General features: G+C 32.5%; 2 protein-coding genes across 3 annotated transcripts in view; one reads left to right on the top strand and one right to left on the bottom strand.

Moving 5' to 3' along the window:
* LOC123703193 (putative ferric-chelate reductase 1 homolog) overlaps nt 1-21,660 on the bottom strand; it is a 29,225-nt gene continuing 7,565 nt past the window's right edge. The window contains exons 2-13 of one of the 2 annotated variants that reach the window (XM_045651116.1): nt 9,251-9,360; nt 7,334-7,516; nt 6,462-6,634; nt 5,892-6,045; nt 4,890-5,364; nt 3,170-3,341; nt 2,869-2,926; nt 2,538-2,691; nt 2,121-2,213; nt 1,644-1,756; nt 1,049-1,156; nt 1-584 (exon numbers count right to left, since the gene is read on the bottom strand). In XM_045651116.1, coding sequence (XP_045507072.1) covers nt 456-584; nt 1,049-1,156; nt 1,644-1,756; nt 2,121-2,213; nt 2,538-2,691; nt 2,869-2,926; nt 3,170-3,341; nt 4,890-5,364; nt 5,892-6,045; nt 6,462-6,634; nt 7,334-7,516; nt 9,251-9,346 — 1,908 coding nt within the window. In that variant the 5' untranslated portion in view covers nt 9,347-9,360 and the 3' untranslated portion in view covers nt 1-455. The remainder of the gene's footprint in view (nt 585-1,048; nt 1,157-1,643; nt 1,757-2,120; nt 2,214-2,537; nt 2,692-2,868; nt 2,927-3,169; nt 3,342-4,889; nt 5,365-5,891; nt 6,046-6,461; nt 6,635-7,333; nt 7,517-9,250; nt 9,361-21,660) is intronic. The other variant, XM_045651117.1, reaches the window with a different exon arrangement.
* Nucleotides 9,779-11,272, top strand: LOC123703055. The gene has a single exon (XM_045650929.1). The coding sequence runs from the start codon at nt 9,779-9,781 to the stop codon at nt 11,270-11,272; it is 1,494 nt and encodes a 497-aa protein (XP_045506885.1).

Genomic DNA, 21,660 nt, shown 5'->3' with positions numbered 1-21,660 from the left:
ATTACGACATAATATCTACAAGGCGTAAAAAATTCATAGTCATTTTAAAAATGTGTCTATTTACTACCTAGTTTAGTATTTTTTTTTCAAAATGAGGCGGTATCTAGACGCTGTTCATATTTCGAATAGTATATTTTTCTATTTTTGTTCGTAAAGAGACGTACAATAAACAACTACTAACAATCAAATTGTACAAATTGTACAAAGCTAAACTCTAACTATGCGTGTTATAGGCAGAGTTTTCTAATGGCTGATACAATAGACTTTGAACATTACTGCCACGAAATAAGGTGTAAATTTCAATGAATGTTTTATTAAATGGCGCTCGGACATTTTTTGATAACGATTAAAATAATATACTAATGTGAGTCTACTTTTTTTATGGTACGTCAATGTTGTAATTAATATATAAATTTTTGTTCGTCGCATTAATATTAAATTAAATATACAGGTATCTAAGATCCCATCATATTGCTATAAGTGTCGGTGATTGGCGCAAGAGCAACCAAACAGATCATAGCAATCGCGAATAGCAGGATTATTGGCGCGTAAACTCCAAGGAGGTGTTTTCTGAAGCCGGAGAACTGAAAAAAGAAGAAAAAATCATGAATGGATGGATTTTTAATCTATATTTATGTAATATAACAAGGTTTTTGCCATTATTATTTTGGAAATTGAGACCTAGCATAAACCTTAATTAATCCAATATTGTTAGATATAGACATGCAAACAATGTTACATTGATTATTTTTATTGATTCGTCACAATGTTAGTAAAGTATCATGAAGTTAATTAAAAAAAGAGACATTCATACTATAATGTATTTTTTTTTTAATTTTATAGTTTAGCATAAAGACATGCAACACTGGCAAATAGTCACATCTTCTTGCCATGAAGAGAAAAAAAAAAACTCGCCAAAGCGTGTTACTTTTTTTTCTTTGCACAAGTCATGCGTTATTTTTATTTTGTTTTTTGATATTTAAAGACATGCACATACAATTTTCCAATAGAGTAATTTTTTCATGCACATTATTAATATATAATTTACCGGCGCATCCCCGCTTTCCGCGGCATGTCTTGGTCCGAGCATATCCTTCATAGGGAATGCGTTCACGCGTCCGTTTGATATGCGTCCTTCTGACACGCACACTGTTAGCTGTAAGGGAATTGTTGGTAAAGTGTTTTTTTTTTAATCGTATTTTATTACCTGTTAGCTTTTTAATAAGTTTGTAGTGATTTTTGTCGTATTTTTCTATATAATTATAATATTTTTTGCACATTAATGTTTGGGTTTGTATGCTGATATAAGTTTTTTTAACACAGTACATTTTTTTGTCTATACGGAGATGAGGTGCTGTACAGCGAGTTTTTAAACTTGGTATAAGTTTGTTTCTAATATTAAGGTCGGTATTTATTTAGATCATGAAATTGCGGAATTGCAGAAAATGTTTATACACCCTCATACACAAGACTTTATATAGGTACCTTGATAGGTACTAATTAGTTTAAAAGATAAATTGTCTATAAATCTATTTTTTTAGATGACCTAAATGGTAAAAATTTAATCGTATTTTTAACTATTTTTTAAAATTCATGTACTGTATTATTTTAGTAATGTAACATGTATTTTTAAAGTATCTTACCGATAATACGACATGCATAACAACATGGAACACCACAAATGCTGCCATAACAAATATACTCCATGAAGGTAATTCCGCCTTTTGCAGGTTCACAGCAAAGAATATTGTTGCAACTGGAAAAAAATGTTTTTGTAAGTGAAAAATATCATTATTTTATTAAACGTTATGTCAAACAATATGTAAATATTATGTTTCTCTCTTGTAATGAAAAATTTACAAGTGTTCATAAAATATGATAAAACTAATATTAACTCATAATAACAACTTATATATATGTTTAAATTTATTTTGCTTTATCTCACCATAGCTGTTGATACCTTGTTATGAAATAAATAAATAGTTACCTATAGACAATATTTTAAACGATATTTTGTTAAATAAGAAGACCATAGGAATTCGACGGAAACTTCTAATATCATCGTTAATAATAACGACTTTTTACTTAGATAATTAAATATAAGGTTAAATATAACTTACTTCCCAAGATATGAGCAGCGTTACCAAGGAACCAATGTCCCCAGTTGAAGTATGATCGCTTGCTGGTGCCCGGGTGCGGTCTGAAGTATGCACCTGAAATATTTAATAGATTTTTTAAAGTATTTTTGTAGTGTGATGTAAGTATAAATGATTTTTTTTGTGTGTGAAGTGAAACTTCTTTAGGCGCACTGAGAGTAAAATTATAAAGTCACGTCATGGAGTAAGGCGACGATTTTGGTATCTTTGAATCTTGCTAAAGAAGTTTCACTTCTGACACGTGTGCTCGGCACACACACTCTTTTTTTAATCTACTTTTATATGAACTTATTAAAATAAGAACATCATAAATGCGAATTAAATTTCTTTTTAAATATTGTTTACAACAAAAAAAAAAACAAAAAATATCAAATAACTCACCAATAGGTTGCAAAAAGCACAATATAACGGTAATCAGCCCAGTTATAGCGTGCGGATTGTCACCCGTAGTGGCGATAGTACCAACTTCAATGACTATGAGAATGAACCCAGCAACTGTTAGCACCCATGTTAGTACCATGAGTATTCTGTGGTACTGGAATGCGAATAAATAAATATATTTTTTTAATTTATTAGGACAGAATGGTATATAATTTTAACTATAATAAATAGATTAAAAATCTCCTGACATGCTTTGTTTTGCTTGTCTTTCAGTTAAATTAACAAATAATGTGTGTATTTTAACTAAATCGAAAAATAAATTTAAACTTACAGCGAACCAGATGTCCTTTCCACCAAGTGTCTTGCCGACCCATGTCTTTCGGAAATATCTGTAACATTACATTTTTTTTTATTTTTTATTCAATATCAATCATTGTGATATTCACTTCACGAGTTCGATTAATTATTATAATAAAACAGTTTAGCTAGGGTTATTCAAAATTATTAAAAAAAAATAAGATTTTGGAAGAACTACGTGCTTTTCTATAATTGTGCAGTTTCGCACACAAAAATCTAATCTTCAGACCGAATATCAAAGTTATTTTTTTTCTCAATAATATGTATTAACTAACCTGGCAACAATAATCCCCAACGACGCGGACCCCAACCAGGCCAAAATCATGAAAGCGCCGTGTAACTTCAACAATAGTTTGGAAGCCGGCGCCGCCGTGCCCACCGTGGCGAGCGCGAGCGGGGCGCCGGTTGCTTCGTATGCTAGGTCGTGGAAACCTACGCGATCACTGTCTGCAATATAAGTTTTTTTTATTGCACGCCTCATAAGCGATGCGTACTACTGTCACTTCGCGCAAAACATCTGATTTTTCAAACTTAAAATGTCTTTATGTATCATACATTGCACTTGTAAGATAATACATACACACACATATTAAGAAAAAACACTATTTTTAACATTCATGATATTTTTGATGTCATTTTTGTTATTTAAACTAGTTAAAAAACAGTTTAAAGAAGTTCTGTCTTGGACGTCCGTGTGTCTGTATGTGCGGAGGATTTTCTTGTTAACACGATAGCGACCGAAATACTTTACTAATCGAGTCTTTTTTTTTTCTCTTACGCTTGAGTATGCTCAGGAATAGAACCCTTTCATTTTTCAGGGTCTGATTCGATGTGGTTTAATTGTTATTAAATAAACAAAAAAAAAATATCGACTGTTCTCCATAATTTTAGTATATCTAACTATATATATTCTTTATTTTTTTTTTTATATTTATAGTGTACTCAAAATTCACCATTATAAACTCGATTCTTTATACTATAAGCCAAGGTTTAAAAAAATAAGTTGGTAGTCAGTCCCTTAAACCTGCGCAGTTTCACATCTAGGTGGGGCCACAAGAAAAATAGCTCAATTATTACGGTACCGCTTTCTTTACTTTTCCAACTGTTTTATTTTATTTCTTTTTTATATTTATAGTGTATAAATAATCAATTTTATTGTAAAGGATGAGATTATGAGGCGTGCACTTTTGGATTTTTTTTTATTTTTATTTTATTGAAATTATTATTACAAATTATTACTTACAATAACTTAAGTCTAAGTCCCACAAAACTGCACATGCAGTTTGTCTGTGGGAGAATTATTAACGCCTTAACTACTGAACCAATTTGCATGAAATTTGGTATAGAGATATTTTGATACCTGAGAAAGGACATAGGATAGGTTTTATCCCGGAATACCCACGGGAACGGAAACTATGCGGGTTTTTCTTTGACTGCGCGGCCGATGCCGCAGGTGGAAAGCTAGTATGAAATAATTGAGTTTTTAATATAAAAAGAAGTGTGTGTGCCGAGCACACGTGTCAGAAGTGAAACTTCTTTGGCATTTGGCAAGATTCAAAGATACCAAAATCGTCGCCTCAATCCATCACGTGACGGTATTGTTATGACGCGTCCTTGAAATTTTACATTCAACACGCCTAAAGTATTTAGTTTCAATTCAAAAAATAAACACCAGCAAAGCACATGAAACTACCAGTGTTAAAATTGTTTATGTATAAATTACTAAAAGAAAAAGATTAAGGTAGGTACTTAGTTATGTTCAGTTTGATTGAAACTCGCTTTTACAGCATTAATTTAAAACAAGACTATACAAATTTTTAAATTAAAGGTCTTTTTTATTATTATCTATGGCATTGTTTTCTGACACGCAAGTATGGCAACACAAAGTTTGTAGTTTGTTATCCTAACTGCATTATAAAATAAATTAGATTAGGATATCTAATAATCGCCCTACGGAAATACTAAACGGAAGTAAAATACAGGAGTTAAACATACCTTTCATAGAACTGCCAGCTAGCACCATCAAGTTATACGTGTCCTTCGCTAGATCGAACGTTTGTCCCTTCACTACGGACACCACATCTCTTCTAAACTTACAATACAGTTTCCCATCTATCGTAGAAGATTCTAGCAATTGTACAATTTCTTGAGGAGAATCTGATCTTTTCACATATGGCTCCTCTTTAGGATAAGTCCAGGAAGTGAATAAATTAATTCGTCCATTGTCATTTCTGACACATTCCATAGCGCTGTCATCGCCCATTTTATTATCTGCGCTTAAACCAGCGGCAACATATTTTGGATTATCTGTGCCTTGTATTTCGAAAGTGTAAGTGTCGCCAGCTACAAATATTGCTAGAATCGCTTTGCAGTTGCCAGTTTGAATGCAATTTTGAGGGACACCGAAACATAGTTTTGTGTCCGCGCATCCTTGGTATATTACGTCTAGGGGAGGTGGGGTTGTCTTTGGCTGAAAAATAATATAAAATTATTAAAAACTAGCGGTCCGCCCCGGCTTCGCCCGTGGTACATGTTTACGTTTTCTCTACATAAGATCCATCCTCGTACTTCAAGAAATATAATAAAAAAAGAATTATCAAAATCCGTTCAGTCGTTTTCGAGTTATGCGCTTACCAACACATTTTGCGATTCATTTTTATATATAAGATAATTACTTAAAAGTTACAAGAGTTTGGTAGAAATTATTCTTATTGGTTTAATTGAGATGAAATAAGATGAGTAATCAAACAGAATTACATAAATGGATAATGTAATAGTAGATACTACTTCTAAAAATCTGTAGAAACAAATACATATTTTCTGTATCTATTTACTTTTTATTAGTAATTAATTGTTGTTATTTTAATTTTAAACTAACGTACGTAAGTACTAACTAAAGCCTGATTATTTCACAATAAAATTAATCGTCTAAAAAGATACTTTCCTCTACCCCAATCTATAAACTAATACTACAACATAAAGTCATCCCCTTATTACCTTAGACTCCATAATAAGAGGTGGAGGTGGTGTGTTTCTAGGCGTAGTGCTTTGAGTGGTCGGTGGGGATAGATCCGTGTCTGGTGTCACCACTTCCACGAGTGGGGATCCCACATTGCGCCAGAATGTTGCGTAACCTTGCGCGACTGTTGCTCTGGAAATTAACGTTATTTATTTGATGATTTATCATACTAATTGATTTGTTATTAGCATACAAAAGGAGTAAATGGTATTTTGGTACAAACGTTATTGCTTGTTGCTGCGTATACAATCGATTTTTCGACCATATCTATAATATATTTTTAGGAATTAAAATTTATCATCGTTAAATGATGTAAGTATGTATAAAGTTCTTATCTATGGTAAATAAGTAATTACAGTCAACGTTTGAAACTCAGACATTTATTTGTTTAAAAATAAATATCTAAACACACTTTTGAATCGTCATAAAATAGATTAAAATTATGTATGTCCCGTTCGAAATAAATTTTATCAACTTTTTAAGTAACTACCAATCTTAATAATCCACACAGTTTCCACTAAAATAAAACAATAACAAAACCAACTCACTTAAATTCAACGCCTCCCAAGAAATCCTTAGGCGCTTGCCACACAAACGTCAAAGGCGGTTTATCTTCCGGCGTCGAGTGTGTGACCGTGTCATTATCACCACGACAGTTTATTATCCGTGTGGTTGTTTGATCTGGTACTGATGTGAATTTACCAACAATTTGCTCTGGGTTCTGGAAGAAAAATATTATTTTAATATATACTAATATTATAAAGCTGAAGAGTTTGTTAGAACGCCCTAATCTCAGGAACTACTGGTCCGATTTGAAAAATTCTTTCGGTGTTACATAGCCCATTTATCGAGGAAGGCTATATGTATATCATCTCGCTAAGACCAACAGGAGCGGAGCAATGCGTGTGAAACCGCGGAGCACATCTAGTGTATATTGAAATTTGTAATTTCATATGCCTTGACAGGCAAGATATGGCTGGACTTACGTTTGTCTGGTAACATCTGAATTGTTCCCATGAATTAAAAAAGTAGCATGTTTTTCTGTTGTGAATGAATGATGTGTCCATTTTTAGCACGCTTTGTAGCGTGTGACACGATAGTATTTGCTTTAAAGTTTAAACGTTAAAGTTAAAAGTATAAAATAAACAATTCACTATTTTAACGCGATATTAACTATGCTGTGTTATGAAACTTTCTGAAGTACTTTTTGTTTGAATATACTAATACTTAAAGATGTAGCGAATTGTATCTGAAATACTTGTAATTTGAATGTAACAAATATCACAATATAGCTGAACACCAAGCACCTAACCAAATTTTACAGCACAAATTACAAACTTAAATTAAGTCTACCAATAAAAGGTGTGTACATAAACTTTTACAACAAATTATAAACAGTCTATAAAAGAATAAACTTTACCTGTATAGCTCTCGCCTGTACTATAAACCCTCCAATAGGCAGTGGGGCTCCAAAAGGACTACCTATAGTCACATTTAGACTGTCCCCCTGCCTCACTTGTGACGCTGACGTCATTATAGCGTAGGGGGGCACTGAAGATTGTGGTAGTATACCACTGTGTCGTGGCATTTGGTCGATACAAGCCTGGAATATGATAATTTAAGTTTTAGATTCAAAGATTTGTATGATAAAGGGAAAATCAATATGTATATTATGGTGATAAGAGTTATTAAATGTAATAAAAGGATTTTGAAAAAGTCATTGCATTAAATGAATTGCTTTCCGAATCGGTGAAACACATGTAATGACGATTCGAAAGTGCTTCTAAAAGAAGTCTAATTTAATAAATAAATGTTTTAGTTTGAATTACTATGTATTACTATTTTTGTTTGATTTTGTTTTGTATTGTGTGTGCAATAAAGTGTTTTTTATTTATTATTTATTTATGTATATAAAATGAACTTGAAGCCTTAAATATAATGACAAACAGTTTGACAAAAATTATTAAATAACTTAATAATATATCTATATAAATAAAACTCAAAGGTGACTGATATAGTGATCTATCAACGCACAGCCCAAACCGCTGGACGTATCGGGCTGAAATTTGGCATGCAGGTAGATGTGATAACGTAGGCGTCCCCTAAGAAAGGATTTCCCGAAATTCTTGCGGGAACGGGGAAAAACGGGGATGCACGTACAAAGTCGTGGGCGGAAGCTAGTGGAAATATAATAACAGACCATGAAATATTTTAATAACTGTATTGCAAAAGCACACCCACATTCCACTATCTATACAATAGGTGTGTTTATATTCCTTATTGCAATGAGGTAATCATAGATCTAGCCGTTAATTGTTTTAAAAAGAACAATCGAAGGAAATACATAAATCATTCAGTTAAGTTTCCTTTATTATCAAGTTTAAATCTATTATTTAATTGAATGATTCAACGGATTACGATATTTGAAATAATGCGCACGCAAAACCACATAACTAACTGACATTTTAATTACAAGAATTTAATTAATTGCTGACATCTGCGTAATTAATCACGTTCATAATTATTATATCACCTATTTTTTATATTTTTTGTCTTATTACAAAACACAATCTAACTAACAACCGGGTCTAAAACGAATTGCAACCATGTTCTAAGTAAAAGTCTTATTAAAAAACATGTTTTAACATTAGACCATACTTCATAGAGAAGGACAATGGATAATGACAAGTTTAAACCACTTTACTAAAGTTAAACCATGATTTCATGGCCTGGGTTTAAACCAAAGTCTATTAATGATTTTGGAATAAGACGGACAATGTTTTAAATTTTAATTCCTTCTGAAGCTATTAATCTGATAAATTAGTGAAATGCAGACAGCAGATAGTTTTGAATATCATCTTATGTGTAATTGTGTATTAATATCTTTTAGATTTATCAGGTAAAGCGAAGAACTTGTCTTAAATTAAATACCAGTATCAACAATTAACATCAAGTACCTACAATCTACATATATGTATATAAGATAGCGTATTAATTATTCCGAATGTCTTTATTACCTTTACACTTATATTTTACGTAATCCAGTCAAAATAAAACCTCATACAAATATTCATCTTTAAGTTTTTCTCTCTATCTACATAAATCAATACCTTTATAATCACTACATAGTATAAAACAAAGTCGCTTTCTCTGTCTCTATGTCCCTTTGTATGCTTAAATCTTTCAAACTACGCAACGGATTTTGATGCGTTTTTTTTAATAGATAGAGTGATTCAAGAGGAAGGTTTTAGTATATAATTTATTAGGTTTTAACTTTTAGATAAAGCGGGCGAAGCCGCGGGCGGTAAGCTAGTATTAATAATATAAACTTTCTTACCCCAGGAGGCGCGCCTGAACCATGTTGAGATGAAGATCTGACTAGACATAATACTGTGAGGATGATTATATTGCAGTTTCTTTTCCTTGGCAACATCTTTGTATCTGAAATTGTAAAGAATAAATAATTAATAAATTGGTTTTAATATCTATACATATAATAAATCTGTAGAAGGGTCAATTCTGTACATTGAAAATATTGAAAAAATAAATACCAGGGGGTGTTACTGGACCGATACCAAACCCAAATATGTGATTAAAAAAAATTTTTGTCTGTCTGTCTGTCTGTCTGTCTGTCTGTATGTGAAGGCATCACGTGAAAACTAGCGGTTCGATTTCGATGAAACTTGGTATAATTATACCTTATTATCCTGGGCGTAAAATAGGATACTTTTTATCCTGGAAAAATACGTAGAAAAAAATTAATCTTAATTTTTCAGTTTTATCCATAGACCAGTCGCTCGGCGCCAGCCGTGTGAGCTGTACGTGTTGTTTACGCGCAGGCGCTTAACGTCGTTACTCGTTTAAAATGTCTGACAATGCGTGTGCGATCGATCCATGCGGCGGTGTTTTTAACGAAGAATCGGGTGGCGAACTATTTGGTTTACACCCTATGTCTGCGGTTATGTCTTCTGATGAATCAATACATCGTAAACGGGTGAGAGATTATAGTGATTTAGACAATGATGACTTTATTGAGGTAAATAGAAAATCGAAGCGGTTAATTAAGAAGCAGTCGAAAAGAAATGCAGTAAACGACAATCAGGCAACGAACAATAGTTCGATTCATTCTCAAAGTTCGGATATAATATATGAGGTTACTTTGACGTCAAAAGATCAACTTCCTAAACAAATCGCTTTCGCAAAATTGTTAAGGGACTTGAACATTAAGAATATTGTAAGAATTAAATTTAAAAGTAATTATAAAGTATCGATTGCTTTTGGAGATAAAGAGAATGCTGACTTCTTAATACAATGCGAAGAGTTAATTAAAAGAGATTGGAGATGTTATAGAACTGATGAGCTGAAATTTTGTTATGGTATAGTGAGGCAAATAGATTTAGACACAAGTATAGAAGAGTTACAAAAGATTTTTGTATGTGAGAGTGAGATAGCCTCTTTGCGGCGTTTACGTCGTCAAAATAGTGAAGGGATATGGGTTGACAGTGAAACTATTCGCATTTGTTTTAAGAGTACCGCTATACCGCCTTATGTTTCTGCATACGGTTGTCGTTTTATAGTGGAACCGTATACATTCCCAGTCTCGCAGTGTGCGAATTGCTGGCGCTTTAGTCATTTGAAAAAATTCTGTCCACATAAAAAAAGTGTGTGCCCTAAGTGTGGTCTTAACCACGAGAATTGTGATACAAAATTTTTCAAATGTGTAAATTGTGGCGGTCCACATATGGCGATTGAAAGAAGTAAATGTCCGGAATTTAAAAAAGAAAAAGAGTTAAGATGTATAATGAGCGCGGAGAACTGTTCATATAAAAAAGCATTGATGTTGTATACAGAGAAGATGAAAACAGAATCTTTAGGAAGTCAGAATACAATAGTGGAGAATACAAGTATAAGTATACCGAATGATATGGATGTCGATAGGAATGTTGGAACTTACAGTGGAGCGGTATTAAACCAGAATAAAAAACATATAGATAAGGGATACACAAACGATCAATTTTTAAATAAGGAGTCGGAGAACATTTCAGTGAAAGAGGGACAAGAAGTTAGAAAAAAAGTGAAAAATAAACCCAAGAAAAACCGTGATGATAGAGAGGTAACTGTAGATCAGGAAATAAGTGAGTGTAATGGAGAAGATGATGAACCCAGAGAGAAGCATAACTTTAGTTTTATTAGGTTACTTAATAGATTAAGAGACATTATTTTATCAAGAAAAATGCTGAGCGAGAAATTCACGGACGTGTTAAGCGTAATGTTTGAGGAGTGCTACCCATTGGTAGCGGATTTATTTAGAAGGGGAGAATTCTTCTCTAATCTTCTATCTATTTTCGGTCATGGATAGCGTTCCTGTTAAGCAGCGCTTCATTAACATAGTCCAGTGGAATTCGCAAAGCATCAAACCAAAATTGCTAGAGTTAGAATGTTTGTTAATACAGAATAAGATACATATAGCCATCTTAAGCGAGACTTGGTTGAATGAGGAAATAAATATAAATATGACTAATTATAATATGCATAGAAAGGATAGAATTGATTCATACGGGGGGGTCGCAATTTTAATTCACAAATCAATCATAACTGAAGTAAATCATGTTAACATTAATAATCCTGGAATAGAAGCAGTAGCCGTAAAAGTACTAAATTGTAAATTTCTTAAAAATATAGTTTCCATTTATTGTCCGTCATCAGTTAGAACAACTCAATCAGATTGGGATGAACTTTTTTCTTTGTATAGATATAAAACCATAATAGCCGGAGACTTTAACGCGCATCATACAAATTGGTCTTCTAAAAGTGATGTTAGGGGTACTCAGGTGTTAGACGCTTCACTAGATAATGACTTTATTGCTATGAATACAGGAACCGCAACTAGAGTTAAATTGGTTAATAACCTTGTACAAGAGACTTCTCCGGATATTACATTTGTTACGTCTGACGTTATTGCAAATTTTACGTGGGGTGTAATGAATGAAAATCTCGGTAGTGACCACATGATAATTAAAGTTTCTGTAAATTTTGAGGATGTAAGCCACTTTGTCAAAAAGAGAAATTTTAAAAAAGCTAATTGGGCAGATTTTTCTAGGACTCTTGAACTCTCGTTACTAGAATATAGTATAGAATTTGAAAGTATTCAAGCTGCTTACGATAGATTTGTTGAAATGATCAATGAAGCTGCTGACAAACATATTCCATTTGTAAAAGTAAGCTTTGACCCAGAGAATAAATTCAAGCCTAAGTCATACTGGAACCCATCTCTTTCTCATTTAGTTGCCCAACGTAGATTAGCTCTAGGCATATTTCGACGAAATCCGACTCCACATAATCTTACAATATTGGAAAGTAAAAATGAATTATTTAAATCTGAATTAAGAAAAGCTAGGTCTATTGATTGGCAGAAATTTTGCGATTCTATTAACGAAAGTACTACGTTATCAGATATGTGGCATAAAATTAAATGGATCAAAGGTAGTCGGAATTCCCGATTTAGGGCTCCGACTCGTGATTTACAAGAATTATTATGTAAATTAGCTCCTGATTTTGTCAAAGCACGTAAGCCAGAATTATCATCGGTAAATAATTTACTTGATTCATCTTTCAGTTTAGAAGAGTTAGAGGTGTGCCTCAAAAAGAAAGACACATGTCCAGGAAATGATAGTATTACTTATTCTATGATATTTAATCTCCCGAAAATAGGTAAACGCCATTTGCTTAAAATTTTTAACGATATATTCGATACTGGCTATATTCCTAAACAATGGAGGGATATAAAAATTGTACCTATACCTAAGTTAAATTCAAATTTAAGTAGTGAAGTCAAATTGAGGCCTATTTCCTTAATATCGTGTATATGTAAGATATTTCATAATATGATTGGTAAAAGATTAGAATGGTATGTGGAAAGAAATGGTATTTTGTCTGTTCATACAACAGGGTTTAGAAAATCACGTTCTTGTCTAGACTCAGTAGCTTGCCTTGTCTCGTCAATTCAGATTGGCCTTACTAAAAATATACCGACGTTGGCTTGTTTCATTGATGTAGAAGGGGCGTATAACAATGTTCTTACTGAAGCCGTAGTTAAAAAATTAGACCTTTTGAATGTGGGTTATAAAATGTGCAATTATTTTTGGGAGTTTTTAATTGAGAGACATCTTATAATTAATAATTCTGATTCCTGTAATGATGATAGTAATAGTAGTAGTAGAAGTAATCTTTTGGTTAGATGGGCGTCTAACGGTTTGTGCCAAGGCGATCCAATATCTCCTCTTCTTTTTAATTTGGTTACTGCTGAGATTAGTAAAACCATTAGTGTAGGAATAGGTCAGTACGCTGACGATTTTGTAATATATTCGAGTAATCCCGTTATTAATAATAGCGTTCAGGATATTCAAAATGCATTAAATACTTTAGTATCTTTACTTTATGATATAGGTTTACAGGTATCGGTAGATAAAACTAATTTTTGTCTATTTAGCAGGGGACGAAGACAACATAATATAACTCTTAAAATCAATAATTTAGATTTAAAATATAATGAAAATATTAGATATTTGGGTGTTTGGTTGGATCGCTCTTTACGTTGGGGTAGGCACATAAATGAAGTCTGCGGAAAAACTCAAAAATTCATCAATATTTTGAAAGTCTTAGCTGGTAGCGGATGGGGAGCTCATCCTAAGCACTTAAGAAGGCTATATATAAGTATCATTAGGAGTAGAATTGATTTTGGGAGCTTTTTATACGACAACAGTGCACAATGTCATGTTTCTAAACTTGATAAAATACAAAATCAAGCGTTAAGAATAATTGGTGGCTTTATTAAATCCACGCCAGTGCACGTAATGGAGAGTGAAATTTGTATACCTCCGCTAGCTATACGTCGCAAATATTTAGCTTACAAATATTGTCTTAAAGCCAAATCTTTTTGTAATAATCCCGCTACTATTCTTTTGGACAAGCTCGGTGCTCTTTGTACGAATAATTATTGGTCTAGAAAAAAGCAGCCACTGTTGGCGTCAACTTACATAGAAATTAAAGATGAGAGGCTTTTTACCTCTCACACTTTAGAATTGTTTCGGTTTAAAAATTGGGTCCCTGGTGTAAATATTAAAGAATATATATGTGATTACTTGGATTGTATACGGGATTCAAAAAAAAATTATAATTTGTTGGTTTTAAAAAATGAAGTTGTTCGTGAAATTGATATTAAGTATAGTCATTGTTTTAAAATATTTACGGATGGATCAAAGCGCACCGGGCTGCCCTCTGGTTGTGCTTATATCGATGTTACTTCTAAAGTAGAAGATTGTTATAAAAATTCGTCGCCTGTTTGTATTATGACTCTGGAGTTGTTTGCTATATCAGCTGCTTTATCCAATATTTTATATAATTATAAGGCACAAGATAGTGTTGTAATACTAAGTGATAGCAAAAGCGGTATACAACATTTATTACATTGTTTGAATGGGACTTTTAGAGGCTATCCTATTGCATACGTTATTATAAGCAAGTTTATTAAGGCAATTGAGAATAGTATAAATGTAAAACTACAGTGGATACCTTCCCATATTGGCTTAGCAGGGAATGAGGAGGCTGATCGTTTGGCAAAAGCAGCAATCAGTGACGGTTCGGAGATTTATATTCTTCCGAATCACTCTGAACTTTTACCTAAATTTAAATTTTTATGTTTGGAGCAGTGGCGCGAGTACTTTGATCTCCGCTCAAAATCAAAGGGTATTTGGTACAAAATTATTCAAAGTCAGCCTCATCGTTCACCTTGGTTTGTTGGTAATATACCGCGCAATATTGTTGTGTTGGCACATAGGTTGCGTTCCGGTCACATGCCACTAGGAGCTTTTGCACACATGATGGGCAAAATAGAGTCCCCTTTGTGTTTAATTTGTGGAAAGACCGAGGACGTGCATCATGTGCTTGTGGAGTGTGTCCGGAACGAGACGAAGCGGGTGGAAGTCTTGCAAAAGTTGGATGCTTCGCGGGCCAATATGGGAATTTTCTGTGGTTTTTTATCTAACCCTTCCTCGGAGGAGGCAGGGTTGGTGTATGGCATGGTGGGAGATTTTCTTGCAACTTATAGCGCTAGCTCCTAGGAGTTCTCATTGTTTTATTTAGAAATGTTAATTGTTATGTGTCTAGTTTGTAAGTTGTTTGTTGCAATGGGGCTGCCATGAACATTTGTTCAAAAGCCCAGAAATATATGATTAAAAAAAAAAAAAAATCCATAGACGTTGTTCCGTAGAACCGCGAACACACGTTGCGTATTATTATAGGCCTAACCGTATTTGGGAATTGGGTCCAATAGATATTTATAAGATGTTATTGTCAGAGGTCTCAAAATGGAGAAATAAACCATCCACGCGAAGACCGACATCCGCGCGGACGGAGTCGCGGGCGGAAGCTAGTAATAAATAAAATGGATCCCAAAATGTGTTGGTAAGCGCATAACTTTAGAACAGCTGAACCGATTTCTTTAATTCTTTTTTTATTATATTCCTTGAAGTACGAGGATGGTTCTTATGTAGAGAAAACGTGAATATGTACCACGGGCGAAGCCGGGGCGGACCGCTAGTAGGTAATATAGGTACTCGCTGTGCCCTGTGGTTTTACCCGCATTGCTCCGCTCCTATTGGTCTTAGCGTGATGATGAATTATAGCATTAGGTATATGTATGGACTATCTAACACTGAAATAATTTTTCAAATCGGATCCGTAGTTTCTGAGATTAGCACGTTCAACCAAAAAAACTCTTCAGGTTAATAATATTGGTATAGATGTATGTCCTTTTTACTTTTGAGTTATTGCCTTTTGACTACATTTTAGAAGTAAATTGCGTGTGTTTGTGTAGTTGGTAATAACTATCTAAATACATATGCATACATAAGTAGGTATGTGTCTACGTAAGGTAATTATTCACCACGGTTTGCATTTTATCATGTTTTTATATCTTTAAATATGAGCAGCAGAGGTCAGATAGGTGGTTTCTAATTATTATTATTATAATGAAGGCATTAGTTATATTACATACATTTTTTGAGCACACCAAAATTCATTATGTACATAAAAATTTAGTATGTAAAAATGTTAGTAACTAGGTGTATTTGCATAAATTTATAAAGAATAGAAAAAAAAAATTATATTTATAAAGCATTTGAATGACATAAAACCAAAAATATCAAATTCAACAAAGGAAAGGTGTATTTGTGTTTTTTATTTATTATTTCTTGTGTATGTGCTAAAATAAGAAACTTTCTTTTCGAAATTTATAACGAAAATTTTAGAAATATTGCTGGCAATTAACAGCGTATTTGTTTCATAAATGATTTAAAAGATAAGACTTTAAAATTAGCTGTATCAGTTATGACTATATCACTGGATTAATGAGCAAATAAACTCATACATAATTACATAGAGGTTTATTACATTGTTAGTTTTGTGTATTGTTACACTTATAATATTTTTTATTCATTATTGTACTAACTGTGTCCCAAAGTCCTACGGACAAAACCACGAGCAAAAGCTAATTTATATCTGCAAAAATTATAAATTATGTGAACATAAGTATTAATTATTTATGCTAAATGTAGGTACAAATAGCACTACCAAGTTTCAACTTTGTTATACATGTATGTATGTAGTTTTAGGCTTTAGCGTATATTCATCCATATGTGCATTTATTTTTTACTAGCTGTACCGCGCGGTTTCACCCGCGTGCCTCTGCTCCTGTTGGTCTTAGTTGGTTGCTTCGTTGGTGATGGTAAATAGCCTATAGCCTTCCTCGATAAATGGGCTATCTAACACTGAAAGAATTTTTCAAATCGGACCAGTAGTTCCCGAGATTAGCGCGTTCAAACAAACAAACATAGTCTTCAGCTTTATAATATTAGTATAGATTAGAATAGAATATAGATGCCATAGTGCCATAGTCAAAATTAAAATTTTGTATTATCACACAATGATAAAATGTGCAGAAATTTTTACAATTCCTGTTTATTAGTACTTATACAGAACACTAGACTGTTTCAAGTAAAATTCATTTTAAAATTATCATTTATTATAGCTTTAATGCTAATGGGTGTAGACTATATTGTTTGTTATCATTTCGAGACTGTTACAGACAGTCTTTATACAATTCTATATAGAATTAAATCCATAACGACGATTGATAAAAAAAACATATAGTGACATGTTTTTTTTTATCAATCTGTATTATAGGTAGTGACGTGTTTTTTTTTTATCAATTGTCGGTATGGATTTAATTCTGTATAGAATTGTATATAGAGTGTATAGATAGAGTTATTAAATTATAATCTAGGTTTATAAGTTTGTCTAGGAAGAACAAAAGTAAGTATTGCTGTAGCTTTTGTAATATTCTGGTGGGTATTTGTATAACAGCTATATCACTGCCAGGTATAATCAAATTAATTTAGAAGCTTTCGCGTGATAGAGTCACAAACATACATCGATGCATTCTTACAAAGTTGCATTATTTTTAAAACATTAGTCACTCGTGTTTAAGGCGTTTTTAACTTTTTATAAATAAAAATTCGGAAGTTAAAAAGACGCGCGTGAGAGAGTTTTTAACGGATTTTATTAATATGTAAGGGAATTAATTTTTACATTTATAAGCGCTTTAAATTAAACCATCATGATGAGCCTTAGACAAAGTAACAATTACAAAACGATAACGAAGTTCGAAATCGCAAAAATGTATGGGATTGACATTAGATAGACCACGTGATCTAACGCGGCGTATGTCAATCCCATACATTTTTGCGATTTCGAACTTCGTTATCGTTTTGTAATTGTTACTTTGTCTAAGGCTCATCGAGCCTTAGACAAAGTAACAATTACAAAACGATAACGAAGTTCGAAATCGCAAAAATGTATGGGATTGACATACGCCGCGTTAGATCACGTGGTCTATCTAATGTCAATCCCATACATTTTTGGCTTTTCTAACTTCGTTATCGTTTTTTAATTGTTACTTTGTCTAAGGCCCCAGTAAATATAAAATTGACGGATGATGATAAGCAGTCAAGTAAATTGCTCTTAGATTGATGTTTTTCTAATAATTCCATGTCACGTAATATACTGCATAGAATACCTAAGCTATGTATTCACTCGTAGAAAATTCTAGTCTAGTCTATTTATTCGATTGAATATAATATAGATAATTGTTATGAGGTAGGTACCTAATTCTTAGTAATAAATGTCAATGTTTTCCTCAAGGGCCGCTACATCCTACATTTTAATATTCTCTGTGTAGGTTTGGCAAGTATGAGCTAATTTCGTTCGGGCCTTTTGTTCTATGGAAGTTTCCTGCACAATCACTACATAGTATAAAGCAAACTCGGGTCTGTCTGTATGTATGTTTATATCTTCAAAACTACACAACGGATTTTGGTGCGTGAGTGATAGATTACCTAGTATACCATTTATTACCTCTAGGTTTTAGACAAAGCAGGCGAGGCCTTTGTCCAGCAGTGGACGTCCCACGGCTGAAACGACGACGACGACGACGACGACATTCCGTAATAATTTAAAAACCAGTACACATTCATTCACATTCACTAATATGATTAATTGATATTAGCGGCATTGTCAACCTTGTGTTGCGGAAGTAAGGCGGTAATTCCGATATAAATGGAGGTCAATGTGCAGTTGAAATTATTTTAATTCCCATGGACCTACTGTTTTATACTACCGGTCAGTATTGTTTCATACAAGTTAATAAGGTGCCTTTTTATACGATTCATAAGAAAGAAGAACGATAAACAAATCACACTGATTATAATTATAATTATAAATACCTACTTATTTAAACCTAGAAACATAAGAACATACATACCTACTTATGTATGGTCTTATGTTTCTAGGTTTATCTAGAATATACTGTTATATATTTTCTAAAAGATAAAAATAAATATCTGAAAGGTAATTATATTCCGTAGCACAAAAATATAAAGAGAAAAAACAGAAAAGATAATTGACAGTCGAAAAACGATACAGTAGGTAACTACTGGGGCCTTAGACAAACGTACGTAACGCCATGGAATAGAAACTGCTAACGCTAATTATTGACATAAGCTCATGACATTTTGGTAATGGTTCGATCACACTACCAACGACGCAGACGACCACGACCAAAGTTCCAATCTTGCCGAAATTTGTTCAAAATCAATATTAAAATCTCCCGTCATTCTGGTACTCAGGAATAAAAAAATTCGAGGTCAATTAATAAAAAGAAATAGGGTTTTTTGCGATTTTCGCCGAGACGGTAAGTTTATCATACAATCACCTGAACCAAAATTGTATATAATCTAATTATCTATAAAAAAGGTTAAATACATTTTTTTCTAGGAGCCACCGTTTCTATGAAAAACCTGTTTGTTTATCCATTGATCTCAAAAATTTTTTTCCAAACACCAATATGACAGGAAATTCTTAAATTTCATTTTTAATTGTGTTTTGCACAATTTTATTTAATTGCGACTGGATGAAAATTTTGTTCGTGGTCGTCGTTGTCGTTGGTAGGGTGACCGAATCCTTATGCAAAACATCATACGCTTATGTCAATTTCTATCGATAGCGTATTCTATTCCTTGGCGTTTTGCCGTTTGGCTAAGGCCCCAGGAAAATTAAGCTAAAATTATTCTTAGACTTCTATGAAAACATCTCTATCTACAACTGCAACAGCATTAAAAACCTGTAAATTATATATTTTTAATACGTATTTTTATCAACACAAACACGTATTAATAAACTCGTTTTATAATCTACTAACATAAGAATTCGCTATAACGCTCACCTGCCGATTGTACCTATGTACTTTCCAAGTTCAAGGATTGCGGAAAACAACAAGGAATTCTGAATCACGGTATATTGTAAGACAAGTAATGCTTTAAAATAATCTTGGGTTTATATAAGAATAAACTTATTTTAAAGCTAGATAGTATTTGTACCGAGTTAAAAATTAGGCCACTTATAGTTAAATCAGTGGTAAATGTAAATAATGTTATGACGATTCAAAAGTGCTTTTAGAAGAAGTCTAATTGAATAAATAAATATTTGAGTTTGAGTTGTGTCTGCCAACTTTACTGTATTACAGCCTTATAATAAATAAATAAAAATATTATCTCGCCATAAATTGAGCACAAAAAATATCATAAATTTTCTCTACACTAACAAAGGAAGTAAATTACGCTCTATGATAAACAATAATTCGTAATTTCGCTATAACTAAGCTTTGATAATTTTGGCCACTAATAAAGGCTATTCAAATATAAACGTGTGAAAAAATCGCAGAAAAATCAACGGAAAAATAGCATAATAATTATCGCAAAGGCCATAAAATAACATTTTAAAAAAAGTAAACAGGAAAATAATACTGTTAATGCGTTTTAATTCGTTTGAATAATTTATGGATTTAAAATTTGATATTTAATATATTACTCAGCTATCCATTTTAACTTATGAAATTTTGAATTCAAATCAATTTATTTTTTAGTTATTTTGGGAAGGAAATAAAGGACACGAAATTTTAAACAGGGTATGTTTTAGTTTTCCAATTGTAATACAACTTAATGGTATACATAGGTAGGTAATGGACAAATTTGCTAAAAGTTTTTAACGTATATTCTTCTAGTAAGGTCATTGATGTTATGTAAATGAATATAATTATTTGATAGAACGCTAATGAGCAAAACTAAAAAATATCTGAGATACGATTTGCCATGGAAATTCCTTGAAATAACTAGGTTAACTAGATTTTGACCTTGCCTGTTGAGAATAGCTTAGAAGTTAGAACTAGATTATTATTGAAATCAAGCACATATATATAATTTTGTATTTTCACTAGTTATTATCCTTAATTGATAAAAGAGTTACATTATTATTTTGACATAAATAACACATAATTCAATGCTGTTTATTTGTTTAGCCTTTCTTTTTTTATGTAATAATTGAGATGTCAATTTTTAAATTATTATCTGGCAGTAGAACGAGATTTTTATAAAGAAAATCGTTCAAAAATAAGATAAATACAATTTTCTCGATATCTCCCTCGCTTTACAGAGCTTGAAACGTCGGGATAGTTTATAATGTAATAAACAAATCGCGTTTTAAATCCACCAAAAACCTTTTATTTCTAAACACATGAGCATGTTTTGCGTAAATAACATTTTATAAGATACTCATAAATAACGCCGAAGTTTCTTAACCAAGTCTTTTTTAAGCACAGTTGTAACGGTCATTTAGAACTCCCATTAAATTAATTTACTACTAAACTAGGCCAAGAAACACAATTAATTCTTTAATTGTGTTAATGTAGGTTATCGGCAATTTTATGGGGATTTAAATTATTCACACCCTTCGTGTCTTAGGGCAAGGGTCAAGAAACTGAAAGAAAATAACGATTGTTGTGTGGTTGCTAGGTTACGGAATAGTTTGGTTGTAAGCTAACTGCAAAGCTACTAACCCAGTTAATTTGTTTTAATCAGCCCTTATCGTTCCCATAGCAGGAACACATGGCTCCTATTTATTTTACTCTATATTTTATTAGCTGAATCCCGCGGCTTCACACGCATTTAAGAGATCTATCTGTGTGCCAAATTTCATACAGATTCAATAAGCTGCTTTTGCGTGAAAGTACGAAGCATCTTTACATTATTTCAAACTTTCGCTTTTATAATATTAATAGGATACAAAAAAATAATGAGA

The sequence above is a fragment of the Colias croceus genome, chromosome 25 (assembly GCF_905220415.1).
Source record: "Colias croceus chromosome 25, ilColCroc2.1".
Classification (NCBI taxonomy): domain Eukaryota; kingdom Metazoa; phylum Arthropoda; class Insecta; order Lepidoptera; family Pieridae; genus Colias; species Colias croceus.
The sequence above is the reverse complement of the archived record's forward strand: the minus strand, read 5'-3'. Positions and strand labels throughout refer to the sequence as shown.

Bases quoted from the DNA above. Each gene is read 5' to 3' on its own strand.
- LOC123703055 (XM_045650929.1), top strand. From the start codon at position 9,779: ATGTCTGACAATGCGTGTGCGATCGATCCATGCGGCGGTGTTTTTAAC.